The 16,846-nt window shown below is 46.1% G+C and overlaps 1 protein-coding gene across 3 annotated transcripts in view; it reads right to left on the bottom strand.

The window, feature by feature from the left end:
• LOC124615784 (homer protein homolog 2) overlaps positions 1-16,846 on the bottom strand; it is a 374,488-nt gene that overhangs the window by 92,507 nt on the left and 265,135 nt on the right. For all 3 annotated transcript variants that reach the window (XM_047143901.1, XM_047143899.1, XM_047143902.1), the window contains exon 3: positions 7,833-7,964. In XM_047143901.1, the coding sequence (XP_046999857.1) occupies positions 7,833-7,964 (132 nt within the window). The remainder of the gene's footprint in view (positions 1-7,832; positions 7,965-16,846) is intronic.

Raw genomic sequence — 16,846 nt, 5'->3', positions numbered from 1 at the left:
ATGTAATGACTACTGTACCTGACTCTTTATGAACAAAGTAGTACAAGTTATAGTGTGTTTGCATATGCGATTCGGAAGATTAGTAGCTTCATTGTATATATTGAATCACTAATAGTGTAATTATATAGGTGTAACTTATAATAATATAATATAAACTTATAATAATATAAGTTACACCTATATAATTACACTACTAGAGATTCAATATATACAATGAAGCTACTAATCTTCCGAATCGCATATGCAAACACACTATAACTTGTACTACTTTGTTTAACCTCGATGCTGAGATACATGTCCTACAGAAGTTATGGCGAAATTATCAGGTCATCCAGCCACATGCTGACAGATTCTGCGATTCCACAAGGCACATTTCAATGTAAAAGTTACGGAATTTGCCACTGGATTTAGTATTACCTGCTTAACGAATGGACCTGCAGAGAGTTGATACCACACTCGTAACAGATAGAGGCCAGTTCTGACACATTTTGGTGGCCCAGTTCCTGACAAGGTCACAGATGTCAGTTCTGCCAGATACCGATGGATGACTGCCGCCGGCTGCTACCGTGTTAATTTGAGTCTGCCGCTATTTAATTCAGACCCTAGTGCTGAGCTACCCACGCTATTCTTTATTTCTTCTTTTGCTGATGGAGGATAGTTCCTTGTTAAACTCTCCCACCAATGCTGGTATTCTATCTCCTCTGTTCCAGCCAATATCACTGAGCGATCTCGTTTCCCTTCCTACCACGTCGACCAGGCTCTTTCTATAAAACACTGTCGTGAGAATGGACACTCTCCGAATACGCAATTTATGCCTAGTTATGCTCTTGGTCCTGTACCATCACCAACTAGATAATTCCGATCCACCCCCATTCAGCTGTTATAGTCTTATATTCTTGTGACCCTGCCAAGATGTAAGCAAACCCGTTCGCCTTGACTAGGATGTTGATTGTTAGAATCCCATCATAAGGTCTATACAACATATATGATGAACTTGACAACCTCCTGTTATACATAGATGTGTTGAGCTTCAGGAGAATGTCCTTCACATGAATTGATGACTTCGATTTATACCTCAACGCAGAGCCCTATAATTTGCACTCTCTTCTGTCGCCAGCTTGTTGTTGAGAACTACCTCTGTCGCACTCGCTTCCCTACACAAAATCTTTGATCCCTCACCAGCGTTCACCTGTCGGGAATAGGACCCAACACCTAGGGAAGCCACCGTCATTCCTTCCTATTTCATGCATTTCCTGTAGCTCAAGGAACACACTATCGGGCATTTCGCAAATGCTCCGCAAAAACAAGTTTACATCCTCATACAATTTTCCTAAACTCTTGCCAACCCAATACCGATACAACAAGCCTACGTAGTGCGCAGTACAAGGATTGCTTGCGAAACTATTGTTTAGATGAAAAATCACCAACCCCAAGCCTATCCGGAGATTATCCTCTCTGTTTATTTCCACGAGTTTGCACACGCAAACTTCTGGCCACGTCCCAGGTTTGCTAGCGAATCAGTTGGCCCAACTTCCAAATAAAAGTTGTGGAAATTATCATTTTATAAATACTAAATTACTAACCAGTGACAGTAGAAAAGAATTATATCTGTTCCCTTTGTGGTTTTCCTTCATGATCGCATTTTACACCTCCAGCCACAAGTGCTGGTCGTGGTTTCCCGCGAGAATCAGAATTTACTACCTACGCCTTTTTCAGCCCTGTAATAGAGGTGTTCTCTTACAGTCCCTACTTCACGAAAGAAAATGCTTGATGTGACACTCATCAGCAGTAATTGGGTCGTCAGTCCCTGTGTGCTGAGCGCTCTGTCACCGACCTTTAGTGATGAGTGGTTGTGCATTAGTATCATCGTTGTCTGCCGAACCCTGTCTATTAGAATCCAATCCTTCAGCATACTTCAAGCTGCGGACTGAACCAGTTTATTAGCATCCTTATATCGCTTCTGTTATTAAACTGAGCGATATGAATTTCCGACTTCATCTTTTGGTTGTGAATTCGGACTTTTAGGTAGTCGAGTTACCGTCGCCGCTGTGATCACACGACCTGCTTGCGAACTCGAGTGCTGCACTGAATACCCTTCTTCTGTTATCTACCGTGTGGATCTCTGCTTCCTATCTAGTGTAACAAGATGAGGTGTGGCATTATACTCCTTTGTGTAACCACCGTTGTTGGATTGGCGTCATTTCACATTCAACCATCTCGAGTTGCTTAAACGTGTGAACAATCTATTGCATACGCCGGATCAGGCTATAACATTTACAGAACCCAAGCTGTTACCATTTTACAATGAAGAGGCTAAATTACAATATGTAACAGAGGAATTAATAAAATGTGAACATGCTATAGTTAGCACTAAGCAACCTCATGCTCTCGCTCCCTGAGAGATGTAATCAATATAGTTAATAAAGTCGGTGAATAATTATGCAACATCGCTGATGGCGTAAAGCGAACGTGGTTTAATGCAAGAGGATGTATACTAAAAACTGTATTTGCAATATCCGTCCACACTGATGCAAACCGTTGGAACACTTTCATACATCGTACACTGCCCTTTCAAATAATAATCTTGGCATGCTCACCTGCCCACATGTGCGACTTAAACATTTAGAAGACACCTGCTCGCCACCACCAAACTTATTCGAATACTCACCACTGCATTAACTCAACAGCATGAGAAACTTAAAAATGCTGATACCCAATATCTCCAATCAATACATGAAAATTTATCCATTCCTGCCACACACTGAAGTGATAAGAACAATGCAAATCTTCCTCCACAGTACTCAAGCAGCTCACACGTAAACGCCTTACGTACCACCGTCCATCTACGCTTACTACATAAACTCAGATCCGCCCTCTTGCCTGTTGATTGTTCATGGGTGTATTAAACAATATCTCCACTTGATTTGTGGCATCTTTGAAACGATTTACCCCGCACTGGAGAGGACAGATTTGATAAATTCTTAAGAAACCAACATTTTTCTTTTTTCCCCTACTGAGACGCTGGTCAGGCCGCCACGATATCACGCATTCAGCGTGGGGTTCCGACGTATCACGGTTCTCACAGTAAGTGGTGCTAAACAAGGGACGGATTCAGTGAACTTTGTTCAACCTCCTCAGCCAATGGGGTGGCGCGGGAGAAATCATTTGTTGCCTCGAAGTTCAGCTCTTTCTTGCCCATCGGCGCTTGTCCTGTTAACACGCTCCTGTTCCGCTCACCTATGCCATGACAGATTTTCATGAGCTACACCTGGGGTTTTCTTGGTCGTCTCTCCCCTTCTCTAGCAACGTATACCCGCTTTCAGCAGTTTTTTTTGACAGCGAACACCTTGTTCATTTGATCATGTAACTACTGATGCCCACTCCTCCTCCGCTCGTGCCTGTCTGAATAAAGTGTTAAGAAGAAGAAAGTGCAGCTGCTAGGTACTAGGCATGGGCGAGGTGTAGGCCACCAATTACAAGAAAGCTCAGGGGCACCAATGTAAACCTTGTTGAGCTGTTCCAGTGGTGCGGTCGGACACACCTTAATAGCGCTGTGAGGCGGATAAATGTGGGCCTAGAGACGGCACTGATGGCAGCCATGACAGACTACCTGTCCCATCCTCGTCAAACTACACCTGTGTGCGATACCATGACATGTCCAGTATCTTTGTAAAAGGATCTACGGATGAATAAAACAAAGAAAAACAACATGCTGCTACTACATCACCCCACGATTTCCACGTAACGCAGTTCTTTTGGTCTTCCGTTATTAACTTCCTCAAAATTTTTTGCTATTCTGGTTCTCCAAGTTGTTATGCATTATCTTGTCATTTGGCCACCATCACATTTCATATACAATCAAACGAAACAAAAACATTAGATATAACAACTTACTTCTATTCTGACTCACAAAAATGAGAGCATTGGTTCTTACAAAGCGTGTTAATAAAAAGGCTTTACTTCTGTTAGCCGACTCTCTCTCTCTCTCTCTCTCTCTCTCTCTCTCTCTCTCTCTCTCTCTCTAATTCGTTAAATTAAAATCTTTAGCGGTCTTAGCCGACACGCGAGCGCAAAAATTTCACATTCTGCCATCACGAAAAGAATCTTAGTTTGTATACGTTGAGTGCAGAGGAGAAGACTGCCGACGGCTGTGAAACCTTTCAAACAAGAAACACAATGAATCTGGTTCAGGACTAAAGGTAGCTTGGTCACGCACATACTACCCTCGTCTATGTAAGGAAGGCATAGAAACTATGAAACATCGTAGAATGTTTAGCAGCAAGGAAGGACCGACAAGATACAGACCGCAGTTGCCAGAAGACAAACTCTGCGAGCGGACACACAGTAGGAATCCCAGGCAACTGTCAGCGCACAATCGTGATGAGGAAAGTTGAGATTGTGCTGTGGGCCAGAAAGTAACTGGTTTTGCACAGCAATGGGAGTACGACTGATTCAGCGTCGTTATCATATATCGTGGTCGTACCAACTTGGCCCACACCCTCGAATGACCGCGCCTGGTCCGTGGTAAGGAGGCGAGTAGAAGAGCAACCGACAACTTGTTCCCAGCTCCAGCAATTCAACGAGGGACTCGTCGAGAGCTCTCAGAACAAAACTCGTCTTGAAAGACAAGCAGTTAGTTTGCCCAACTCCCACTCCCCTTCCCCCCCCCCCCCTCCCTCCCCCCCCACCCCCTCCGTTTTTGAGAGACAGACAGACAGACAGAGAGAGAGAGAGAGAGAGAGAGAGAGAGATCAGAAATCTAATCTGACGGGTAATTCTTGTTACCTATCCGCCTTTCTTTAAGCTTCAGACACACATCGGATTGTCACTTGTATGTAGGTATCGCACAGTATTAACTCGTCTTTCAGTACGAGTTTACTTCATGTTAGAGATACTTCAAGGCATCAGAAATCAAATTTGCGTAAGGGATATACCGCCAAAGTGTATGGATTAATAAATACGATAGCGAGAGAGAATCACTAAATACAATCCATTATACCGTAATTTCGATTTAAAGAGTGCGGAGAGAGATTGTATCTGCGATGGCACACAGATGCTAAAAACAAAGCAATGAACGTTGTTACATTTACAGAAGAAAGCCGTTAGAAGACAAGTCGCTTTAGTACAGCTCATTTGCAACACAAAACTGGACGGAAGTGTAGCTAAACATATTGCAAGGCACATTCTCTATTGCCTGTTGTGTGTGTAGAATCACTTGTGCTGACTCAGCAGTCGAGCTGACACCCTGCCCTGTCTGCATGCAGATGTCTTTGCAACTTTTACCAGGACACCTCACTACAGTCTTTCCCATAAGGAATGTAATACAGCACACACCCCTCAATGAGAGTATTCGTCTCATGAGTGTACCAGTACGCGTATAAACTGCTTTAATCAAAAGTTGAACAGAAGTAGGATGAGTGCTCATGCTCATCCTTCTCCACTGCCTACAATAATAATAATAATAATAATAATAATAACTGCCAGTATTTAAGCACCTCAACGTCAACCCGGACTGTACACTGACACATTTCATCTTCTCTTAGAACTCGTCCTCTTGCTACTGTTGTTGTTGTTGTTGTTGTTGTTGCAGCAGCAGCAGCAATAGTACCCGCCAGTGGATCACTTTTATAGGGATACTGGACATGACATGGAATTACAATTTAAGAACAACAACGTAAAAATAATTCATACATAAAGGCATTTACATATTTTCAAGTCTAGCTGGACGCGGCCTTATAGTGGGAGCAATCCCGGCAGCTGTCCGAAGTAATTTAGGGAAACCACGGAAAACCTAAATCAGGGTTATCGTCAAATTCTTGTTCACTTTATGTTTGCTAGCAGAAAGAGTTGTGTATCTTCTGTATCAATAATTCTGTGCGTGGTGGTTATCGAGTTACTTCGTGCATAACACCTATTTTCGACATATTTTGTACCTGTATCGATGTTTCTATTATGTCAGTTTGTAGTATTGCTTATGTAGAATGCTGTATCTATCATGGAAATTCTCTGACTATATATTCATATTTCAGTTATGTGAATTTTTGAACGATTATGTTTAAATTATGCTTGTGGATTTAAATAACTAATGGAATGATTGTTATGCAACATGCTGTAAATGACTTGGTCAATAGTTAGGGAACATAGGGTTAAATGTAAAAGATATGGGGAAGTCTCGCAGCTACGGAAGAAGCCTGGCGGAGTGGAAAAGGTGTGGTTGGCGCGCAAGTGGCAACTCGTCCTTTGTGACGGGTAAGGAGTCTGGACTGAGCAGTGCTGTGGTTAACACCTCGCTAGCAGTAGCGGATCACTGTGGCTCATATTTCTGGAGTTTTGAGGCCAGAAGGGCAGTATTTATAGGCCTCGGATGATGCACTTGGCGATACCATTATCATGGGATGGTTTTTGGCCCTATAAAAATAATTCCGACAGCAAGAAGGTACGTAACAGGGCGAGGCCAACAATATTGCTATGATTGCGTCGCCGCCAGGTTAATAGCCACTGCGAATTGCGCCACCAGCCTTCCACTAACCTGTTTATATTTGGCACTCCGTAAATCAACCAGGTATTTGTGAAATCTGGTTGATTTTATAATAATAACTATGTTGTTTCTAAAAACTCTATCTTACACATGTGATTAGCCCAAATCACAAACCTGGACAGGAATCCTGCCCATTGTCCTAATTTATTATGAGAAAGTGGTTGAACTCGAATTTAATATTGTGTTGTCATTTGCACAGCCAATTATACTTTTTAGCAAGCCAAAAGACTGCTTATGAAAGCAAATTTGTTATTTAAAGAGTTATAGTTTGTTGTGCTTTATTTAGTTAATAATTAACGATAAGAATAGTTACCATTTCTCATACATACTGGTCTAGTTTTGTTAATGAGCATGGTTCTTCAAATCATGAAAGTTTAAGGATCCTCATGTACTAAGCTAGTTAGTTAATGAAGCAATGATAAGGCTCCTTCAGAGCCAGTGTAGTTCGATTTTCATTTTGTTTGGTTGCTTCAAGAGCGAGTTTAAGAAAGAACTATTTACTGTGTTATCTATTCTAATGCAAGTTGGTTAATGCAGAGGCATAGAGACCCTGTACTAAGCAATGAACTTGTAGTTTATGATCATTAGCACATCCCCCGATTAACATTGAGAATCATTTCAAATTTTACCCTGTTCAGTACTGCTATTAGTTTCATGTGTGTCGGTAAATGTTTTTATAAACTGTTGCATCCAGTTTATTTAAGGTACATGTTGTTGAGAGGCTTAAGTTACTGTTTACTATCTCATTGGCGATTTGTTTGTTAGTACCACATTTATCTGGAATGTTAGGTTACTGTGTTGCAGTATGAACAGATATAAGGAAAATTTAGTGTGTGTGTGTGTGTGTGTGTGTGTGTGTGTGTGTCAAGGAGGGTTAAGTTAGCCTTATCATTTTGCTTGGCAGAAGAATGCCAAATAAGACTGGCGATTGGTTTTAAGATGTACTGTTACAACCTGCTTTTGTGCTGGGAGAACGTCTGTTTATAACCAACAGCAGACGGTGGGTCATGATCTACTGGAGTGTTTGGAAAATGACTGTTCTGTTTCCATTAGGTTATCTCACGGTCACAACCACATAAAAATTCCTCCTATAGGTATAGCGTTAGCATAGATTGCCGTTTAAGGTGACCGGTGTCACCGTTACAGCACCACACATGTGAGTTAGCACAGGTAAGAAGCAGTCGTAAGCCCAGGTTGGCACTCTGTTTTTATTTACGTTTCTAAAGCAAAATTACAAAGAAACACCTAGAATAGATGTTTCACCTTCCCTCCTCTACTCTTGTTTTCGGCTCACCTTGTTGAGCTCCGCCTCGGACGAGAAGCCCAGGCCATAGACGGTGTTGGCGCGCACGTCCGACCACTGCCCGAACTTCTGCGACGTCTTGGTGAACGTCATGTTGGGCGTGATGGTGCTGTTGATCACCGCCTGCAACAAAGCCAAACACTCAATAGTCCCATCCTCTTTCTGCATACCATGCGAGCGTGCCTCGGCCCATACGCAAGGCTGGGAGCACCGCCACATCTTTCTGCTGATGTAAGATAACATCTGGTGTGCAAATATGGTCCAAGATAGACGGGTCCAAACTCCAGGGCCACATCCCCTAGATCCTACGTACTTTTTTTGTGCGCGATCATCTCAAAAGTGAAGTGTACAGCGCTCGCGTTTATATGGTTAGAAGGCTGGAATAGCGAATTGCACAGTCTCGTGGAAATCTGCGAACTGTCCAGGGGTGTTTGAAAGAATTCGTAACTCACTGCAGAGACGAGCACAGTACTGCATCCAGACGTGAGGACGACACGTGAAAAACACGTTTCAACAGACATGACAGGCTAATAAATTTTTACATATTTGAGCCCGGTTTGTAAGCGTATTGTCATATCGCTGGCTTAGTTGTGGAGTATCTTTGCGGGCAGCCGCGTCTGTAGAGAGTCGAGCGCAGGACACGAAACTGTTGTGTTGTGTGTAGCTCTGCATGTGAGAGGCACTGTTAGCATGGAAGTTGAAGTGTTCTACAAGTGCTATTACAGTAAAGTGATAAAACAAGTAAATGATTCAGAGGAAAGTGCGTAAAGAATTAATTTAAAAATGAGTAGTGCCGCCGATAACGTATTTGTGTCTCCTCTCGTTGCGTGTCGTACCGTACAGTATCAATCATCCGCGCCGTGTTCGGTCTCCCAGAATGAACCGATGTGAATCAATAGAAATTAGTTACCATAAAAGAGTGCAGTCAAGTGCCAGAGTCTTGTAGCGAGCGTGAGGACGTGCGTTCGATCATCGCGTTTCCGCATTATCAACAATCAGCCACGCCGCGACGGTTACGCGCACGCTCGTCTGAGTGATGTTGTTGACGGGTAATCATCTATTAACTGGGATAAACATTTATGAATTAGAATGTAAACAGTGCAACCTGCGATTTCCTTTAATCGTCTCAGAATATAGTTGTTTATACCAGACGTCGAACAGTGTTGTGTTTTAACGTTGAGTGGCTCCCCTAAAAATGGTTCAAACGGCTCTGAGCACTATGGGACTCAACTGCTGAGGTCATTAGTCCCCTAGAACTTAGAACTAGTTAAACCTAACTAACCTAAGGACATCACAAACATCCATGCCCGAGGCAGGACTCGAACCTGCGACCGTAGCGGTCTTGCGGTTCCAGACTGCAGCGCCTTTAACCGCACGGCCACTTCGGCCGGCTGCTCCCCTAAACCCGCTTGCATAGTTCGATAGATAATTTCAGGCAAGCCAGCAGCAGTGTGGAGCAGAACAATACGACCGCCGCGGGATTATCAGGTACGTGGTGTGGACAGGGCGCACGGTCAAGAAACGGTCCGAAACGACAACCTGTTTAAAGGGTACCACCCCACCCAATTGTACTCCCGGGCGTGTTACAGGTTAGATGGGGACTTCATAGAAAAGTTTACATTTCTACTAACTAGGACAGCATTTGATAGTCAAGTCAGTGGCTGCTCTTAACCACACATTTCTAATTATCTCGTGAGCAGCTCTTTCGTGAACCCGTATTTACTGGAACGTTTCGGCTTCTATTATCGTAAACTTTCACCCGTGTCAGTTTTGTCTACTAATCACACGTGTACGATGTATGCAAATTTTGCACTTGGGCGTCTCTGGCGCCCTATCAGTTGGCGCCCCAAGCAGCCGCTTGTGTCGCTTGGGCCTTAAACAAGCCCTCCTTACACTGTATTACAGTACCAATTTCTTCCCAAGTAAAAATTTCGTCGAAGGTTCAGTAACCTCCCACTGACACGAAAAGATCTCGCGATGCATGTCAAAAGGTAAGGAATAACTAAATTAAAGACATACACACGATCTATTCACAATGTGACCGCCGCCTATGTTCGACTTCAGCGTGCAATATCCAGCCACAGACGGCAGATGGCGGCACCAGCATTGGAGGATATACACTACTGGCCATTAAAAAGGATCAGCTTTTCAGAGTATTCACACAAGGTTGGCGCCGGTGGCGACACCTACAACGTGCTGACATGAGGAAAGTTTCCAACCGATTTCTTATACACAAACAGCAGTTGACCGGCGTTGCCTGGTGAAACGTTGTTGTGATGCCTCGTTTAAGGAGGAGAAATACGTACCATCACGTTTCGACTGATAAAGGTCGGATTGTAGCTTATCGCGATTGCGGTTTATCGTATCGCGACGCTGCTGTACGCGTTGGTCGAGATCCAATGACTGTTAGCAGAATATGGAATCGGTGGGTTCAGGAGAGTAATACGGAACGCCGTGTTGGGTCCCAACGGCCTCGTATCACTAGCAGTCGAGATGACAGGCATCTTATCCGCAAGGCTGTAACGGATCGTGCAGCCACGTCTCGATCCCTGCGTCAACAGATGGGGACGTTTGCAAGACAACAACCATCTGCACGAACAGTTCGACGACGTTTGCAGCAGCATGGAATATCACCTCGGAGACCATGGCTGCGGTTACCCTTGACGCTGCATCACAGACAGAAGCGCCTGCGATGGTGTACTCAACGACGGAATTGGGTGCGCGAATGGCAAAACGTCATTTTTTTTCGGATGAATCCAGATTCTGTTTACAGCATCATGATGGTCGCATCCGTGTTTGGCGACATCGCGGTGAACTCACATTGGAAGCGTGTATTCGTCATCGCCATACTGGCGTATCATCCGGCATGATGGTATGGAGTGTCATTGGTTACACGTCTTGGTCACCTCTTGTTCGCATTGACGGCACTTTGAACAGTGGACGTTACATTTCAGATGTGTTACGACCCGTGGCTCCACCCTTCATTCGATCCCTGCGAAAGCCTACATTTCAGCAAGATAACGCATGACCGCATGTTGCAGGTCCTGTACATGCCTTTCTGGATACAGAAAATGTTCGAGTGCTACCCTGCCCAGCACATTCTCCAGATATCTCACCAACTGAAAACGTCTAGTCAATGGTGGCGGAGCCACTGGCTCGTCACAATACGCCAGTCACTACTCTTGAACTGTGGTATCGTGTTGAAGTTGCATGGGCAGCTGTACCTGTACACGCCATCTAAGCTCTTTTTGACTCATTGCCCAGGCGTATCAAGGCCGTTATTACGGCCAGAGGTGGTTGTTCTGGGTACTGATTTCTCAGAATCTATGCACCCAAACTGCGTGAAAATGTAATCACATGTCAGTTCTAGATTAATATATTAGTCCAATGAATACCCGTTTATCATCTGCATTTCTTCTTGGTGTAGCAATTTAATGAGCAGTAGTGTATCAAGCGTGGTGGAAGGGCGGGGGGGGGGGGGGGGGGGGACGCGAAACAGTGCAATCGCTGTCGTAATGCGGAAGCAGAGCGATTTATCTACGTTAAAAAGGACATTATCACTGGCCTTCGGGCTACGGGTGGAAGCATTTCCAAAATGGCTAAGTTTGTATACTGTTCACGTGCCGCGGTGATTAACGTATACAGCACACGAGAAAACGGCGCTAACCAAAAACGGCGCTGACGCAACTGTACTGCACCACGAGCCCTCGGTGACAGGGGTGGACTACGGCTGCGGAAATGCGTACGCACGAACAGACGTGCCACTGTTGAGCAGCTGACAGACCAGTTGATCCACGGGGCTACCAATATTGTTTTCCCAACAACCGTTCAGCGGTCGTTACTGCAATAGGCCTTCGCAGCAGGCGCCTGGTTCACGCACCCGTACTGACTGCTGTTCATCGGCGACGATGGTTGGAATTTACACGTCAGAGCAGCAACTGGACGTTCACAGAGTGGCGATAGGTGGACTTTTCGGATGAGTCACGTTTTATGCACCATCGGTCACGTGGCCGTTGGCGTGCACTAGCAAGAAACGTCGGAAAGCAGACACCTGAAACAATCGTCGGGATATATATATATATATATATATATATATATATATATATAGAGAGAGAGAGAGAGAGGAGAGAGAGAGAGAGAGAGAGAGAGAGAGAGAGAGGTGTGTGTGTGTGTGTGGTGTGTGTTCTGGGGCTTATTGGGCGCTCAACGCTGGACCAACTGACGCGCCAGGTGCAAATGGCATGGCAAGTTCGATAAGGCTGGTTGCAGATGATGAGGTTGTCTTCAAGAAGGTAGCAACGCCACAAGACGGTATCGACTTGCAGAATGACCTGCACAGGACTGATGACTGGTGAAGGCTTTGGCAGTTGACCCGGAACGTAAATAACTAACATATCGAGCATTCATGGGAGAAGAAATCCACTTTTCCACGCGCCATTTGCAGAATGAGCAGTTAGTCGTATCAGAACTACACTCCGCCATATAGAAGCAGGTGGCTTTCGGAGTGCAGATGTAGAGTACTATCAGTGAGCAGAATACATATTTCTTCACCTTATAGAATTTTCAATAATGGGGCTGTGACGCGAAGCTGAAAATTTCTTTGATTTAAATACAATGGTGACATTGCAGGTTTATTAGGAACAATTGTAAGGAAAGGCTGTTTGAAATATCGTAACAACGACGATTGGTAAGCAAGACTATTTCATCTCTATTACCAAGACAGGATTTTTCAAACGCAACTGTGAATTAGTATTTTATTTTCAACAGTAAGGGAAGTGTTGATTTTGTTGCTTTGTTTGGCGACTAGATGCCTGCACTGTGACGTCGGGATCACGATAAAAGTACGTATTGTATGTCGTTCTCCATAGACATTGCGGTCAAGAATAGTCTGAGGAGCTTGTAAGGGTGTTGCAGGGTAGGCTGTGATGAGAAGTAATTGTTAAAAAAAAATCGATATGTTGCGCCATTTCAGAGTTAATTATCATCGAAGTTAGCCGATCATGTCGCTGCTCGCGCGAATTCAAGAACGCTGCCAGATAAAATTAGCGCCTGTTGTTCTTATAGCGTAGATGATAGCGTACGAACTGCTCAGCCTTTGGCTCGGTTTCGATCCAAACAAAGAACACGTTTGGCGACACCGTCTCTCTGTCGGGCCGTTTGAATTTGCGGGCACAGCGGCCTGATTGGTTAACTCCGATGCTAATTAGATCGAAAACAGCGCAACATATCGATTTTTTAACAGTTACTTCTCAGCACAACCTATCCTGTCACAAGCTTTTCAGAATGTTTCTGACCACCCCGTATGGCAGCTGTTCTCAGTCCAGTGTTGGCTGCCCGCTGATTAGTCCGGCTGTGGAGCCGACGTATCAAGCCGTCGTTCTTGATCGGTTCACACAGTCAGTCTGACACGTGGGTTCAACACCCACGCGGAACCTGGTACTTCGCAAGGGAAGCGAATGTGAGCCGCCGTGCGCCGCTGCTGCTCACGCTGTTTACATTCGCAGTTTGCAGAGCCTGTGCCGCCGCCGGTCTCGGCCGCCACGAGTCTTCCTTCCGAACTCTCGGCGGGGCGCGATCAATTATTCATGGCGCCCTCTCTACGGGCGGAGACACTACACGTGTTCCCCGTGAGAGGGAGACAGCCCCCTTGACCTGCCGGGGCCATATGCTCTGAACCTGAAAATACCAAACGGCTCAAGCTTACAGGGGCCCTTACGCCGGGATGAATTATTTAAAGCGTTACGCGTTCTCTGAGAAGAAGTGCTTGAACGAAAGAAAAACCGAAATTATAACATCAACGGAAACTAGCCGATGTCAAAACAGCTTTAATTTACGCAAGCTCCACAGAATGCATCAAACCGGGCAGAAAATTACAACTGGAGCGCTGTCCATCAGATTAAACGATTCCTTAGTACACCACTGCTATAAGGTCATTGCTAGAGGACGAGCTATTCAGTGCTATGTTCCTTCTTGTAGATTCGTGTCCTTCGGTAAAAGCCGATAATATTTCGACAGTCTCGCTTTCTACTTACTTTCGAGTGGGCAGAAAGTTGTTTTTTCAAAGTGACGCCCACAGGAAAATTTTCTGTCTCGTCCATGAAGTTCTCTCATGCCAGGCGTTGCATTATTTCTCGCCAGTATCGTTAGGACAGAGGAAGACTGTGCCTGTAACCGACTAGCGGTTTACGTGGACGTAGCATTTCAATTTTACATAAACCAACAGAGTATTAAAAGTATTACACACTCGATAGTCACAAGTGAATGCATATGCTATTTCCTATGAACTGCAAAGGGAAAACATACGTAGGTGTCTGAGAAATTCGCAAAACAAGCTCCGAGCGCAGCACACACAATATACACTCCTGGAAATGGAAAAAAGAACACATTGACACCGGTGTGTCAGACCCACCATACTTGCTCCGGACACTGCGAGAGGGCTGTACAAGCAATGATCACACGCACGGCACAGTGGACACACCAGGAACCGCGGTGTTGGCCGTCGAATGGCGCTAGCTGCGCAGCATTTGTGCACCGCTGCCGTCAGTGTCAGCCAGTTTGCCGTGGCATACGGAGCTCCATCGCAGTCTTTAACACTGGTAGCATGCCGCGACAGCGTGGACGTGAACCGTATGTGCAGTTGACGGACTTTGAGCGAGGGCGTATAGTGGGCATGCGGGAGGCTGGGTGGACGTACCGCCGAATTGCTCAACACGTGGGGCGTGAGGTCTCCACAGTACATCGATGTTGTCGCCAGTGGTCGGCGGAAGGTGCACGTGCCCGTCGACCTGGGACCGGACCGCAGCGACGCACGGGTGCACGCCAAGACCGTAGGATCCTACGCAGTGCCGTAGGGGACCGCACCGCCACTTCCCAGCAAATTAGGGACACTGTTGCTCCTGGGGTATCGGCGAGGACCATTCGCAACCGTCTCCATGAAGCTGGGCTACGGTCCCGCACACCGTTAGGCCGTCTTCCGCTCACGCCCCAACATCGTGCAGCCCGCCTCCAGTGGTGTCGCGACAGGCGTGAATGGAGGGACGAATGGAGACGTGTCGTCTTCAGTGATGAGAGTCGCTTCTGCCTTGGTGCCAATGATGGTCGTATGCGTGTTTGTCGCCGTGCAGGTGAGCGCCACAATCAGGACTGCATACGACCGAGGTACACAGGGCCAACACCCGGCATCATGGTCTGGGGAGCGATCTCCTACACTGGCCGTACACCACTGGTGATCGTCGAGGGGACACTGAATAGTGCACGGTACATCCAAACCGTCATCGAACCCATCGTTCTACCATTCCTAGACCGGCAAGGGAACTTGCTGTTCCAACAGGACAATGCACGTCCGCATGTATCCCGTGCCACCCAACGTGCTCTAGAAGGTGTAAGTCAACTACCCTGGCCAGCAAGATCTCCGGATCTGTCCCCCATTGAGCATGTTTGGGACTGGATGAAGCGTCGTCTCACGCGGTCTGCACGTCCAGCACGAACGCTGGTCCAACTGAGGCGCCAGGTGGAAATGGCATGGCAAGCCGTTCCACAGGACTACATCCAGCATCTCTACGATCGTCTCCATGGGAGAATAGCAGCCTGCATTGCTGCGGAAGGTGGATATACACTGTACTAGTGCCGACATTGTGCATGCTCTGTTGCTTGTGTCTATGTGCCTGTGATTCTGTCAGTGTGATCATGTGATGTATATGACCCCAGGAATGTGTCAATAAAGTTTCCCCTTCCTGGGACAATGAATTCACGGTGTTCTTATTTCAATTTCCAGGAGTGTATATTAAATAAGTGAAGTGTAACTTGCAGTAAGGTACCGCAGCAGACTGTCACTTTCGTCTGCGTCGTCCACATCGTATTTACCATCGTCGCGGCCCGGTTGCGGTGTCAACAGCTACTAGTTGCGTAGCTGATGGCAAGCAGATGGAAAAGGTCTAGAGGCAGCACGGCCGTACCAAAACAAGTACCAAATCATACAACATTTCAAGCCCTGTTTAGGCGTTTGTGTGATATGGGTCCTTTCAACACGCGAAGGTGCAGGGAGGCGGCGGACTGCGCGTACATCAGATCTGGAGAACAAGGATCTACAGGATGTGCTGTCCCTTGACCGTTTTCACCTGCTTGGCCGTACACAAACACGATCTGGGCTTGTTCCCGACGTGAATACCGGATCATTCTGCTGCGTACAGCACGCTGGGTCAATCACACAGCTTGCAACACACACGGGACGCACGGCGCGTGGTCACAGGAACTTCCATTCGTCAGCGTCGTCTACCGTGGCAACAATGCATTTCCAGACACATGTTCATAGAACATTTTTTCCTGTATTTCCAGTCAACAACCAGTCCCTGCAGTCTGTCGATTTTATTAATGTTCACTCTATATATTAAGCAGACTGTGTGCGCATATGTAGGTCTGGGATCTTCCTGGCACTACATGTGTGTTATGTCCGTAGTATCAGCCTGCTTCATCGTCCCGCTTTGCAGATGGGCATGGTTGGAGAAAGTTCGAAATGGATAGAGGAGGAATGGACGGACACACACACACACACACACACACACACACACACACACACGAGAGAGATAGAGGGAGAGAGAGAGAGAGAGAGAGAGAGACGTGTAGATCGGGAGATGGGGAGGGTAGGACAGGGAGGGGGTGGCGAGAAAGAGGGGGTCAAAGACGGGGAATGGAGGAGCTGGGTCAGAGAAAGGGACGAGCAGGAGATGGGGACATGGAGGACATGGACACAAGAGGGAGAGGGTATTGATAGAGAGATGGGGGAAAGGAGGAATGGGCAGAGTGGGGGGGGGGGTTATATGAGATGTTACAATATATGTATCGAACACATATGTGGGCAAGCCACAGGAAAAAGGCAGCAGCATGTGTGTATGTATGTATGTATGTACAGGATATCCTCCTAAACCACTGGATCGATTCCAGTCAACTTTGGTACACAAACAGCAGACTTCACGAAAATCAGCCCTATACCAATAGAGGCAGAGATA

Source organism: Schistocerca americana, chromosome 5 (genome assembly GCF_021461395.2).
Source record: "Schistocerca americana isolate TAMUIC-IGC-003095 chromosome 5, iqSchAmer2.1, whole genome shotgun sequence".
Lineage (NCBI taxonomy): Eukaryota > Metazoa > Arthropoda > Insecta > Orthoptera > Acrididae > Schistocerca > Schistocerca americana.
Note: the sequence above shows the minus strand (reverse complement) of the source record. Positions and strands in the feature narration are given on the sequence as shown.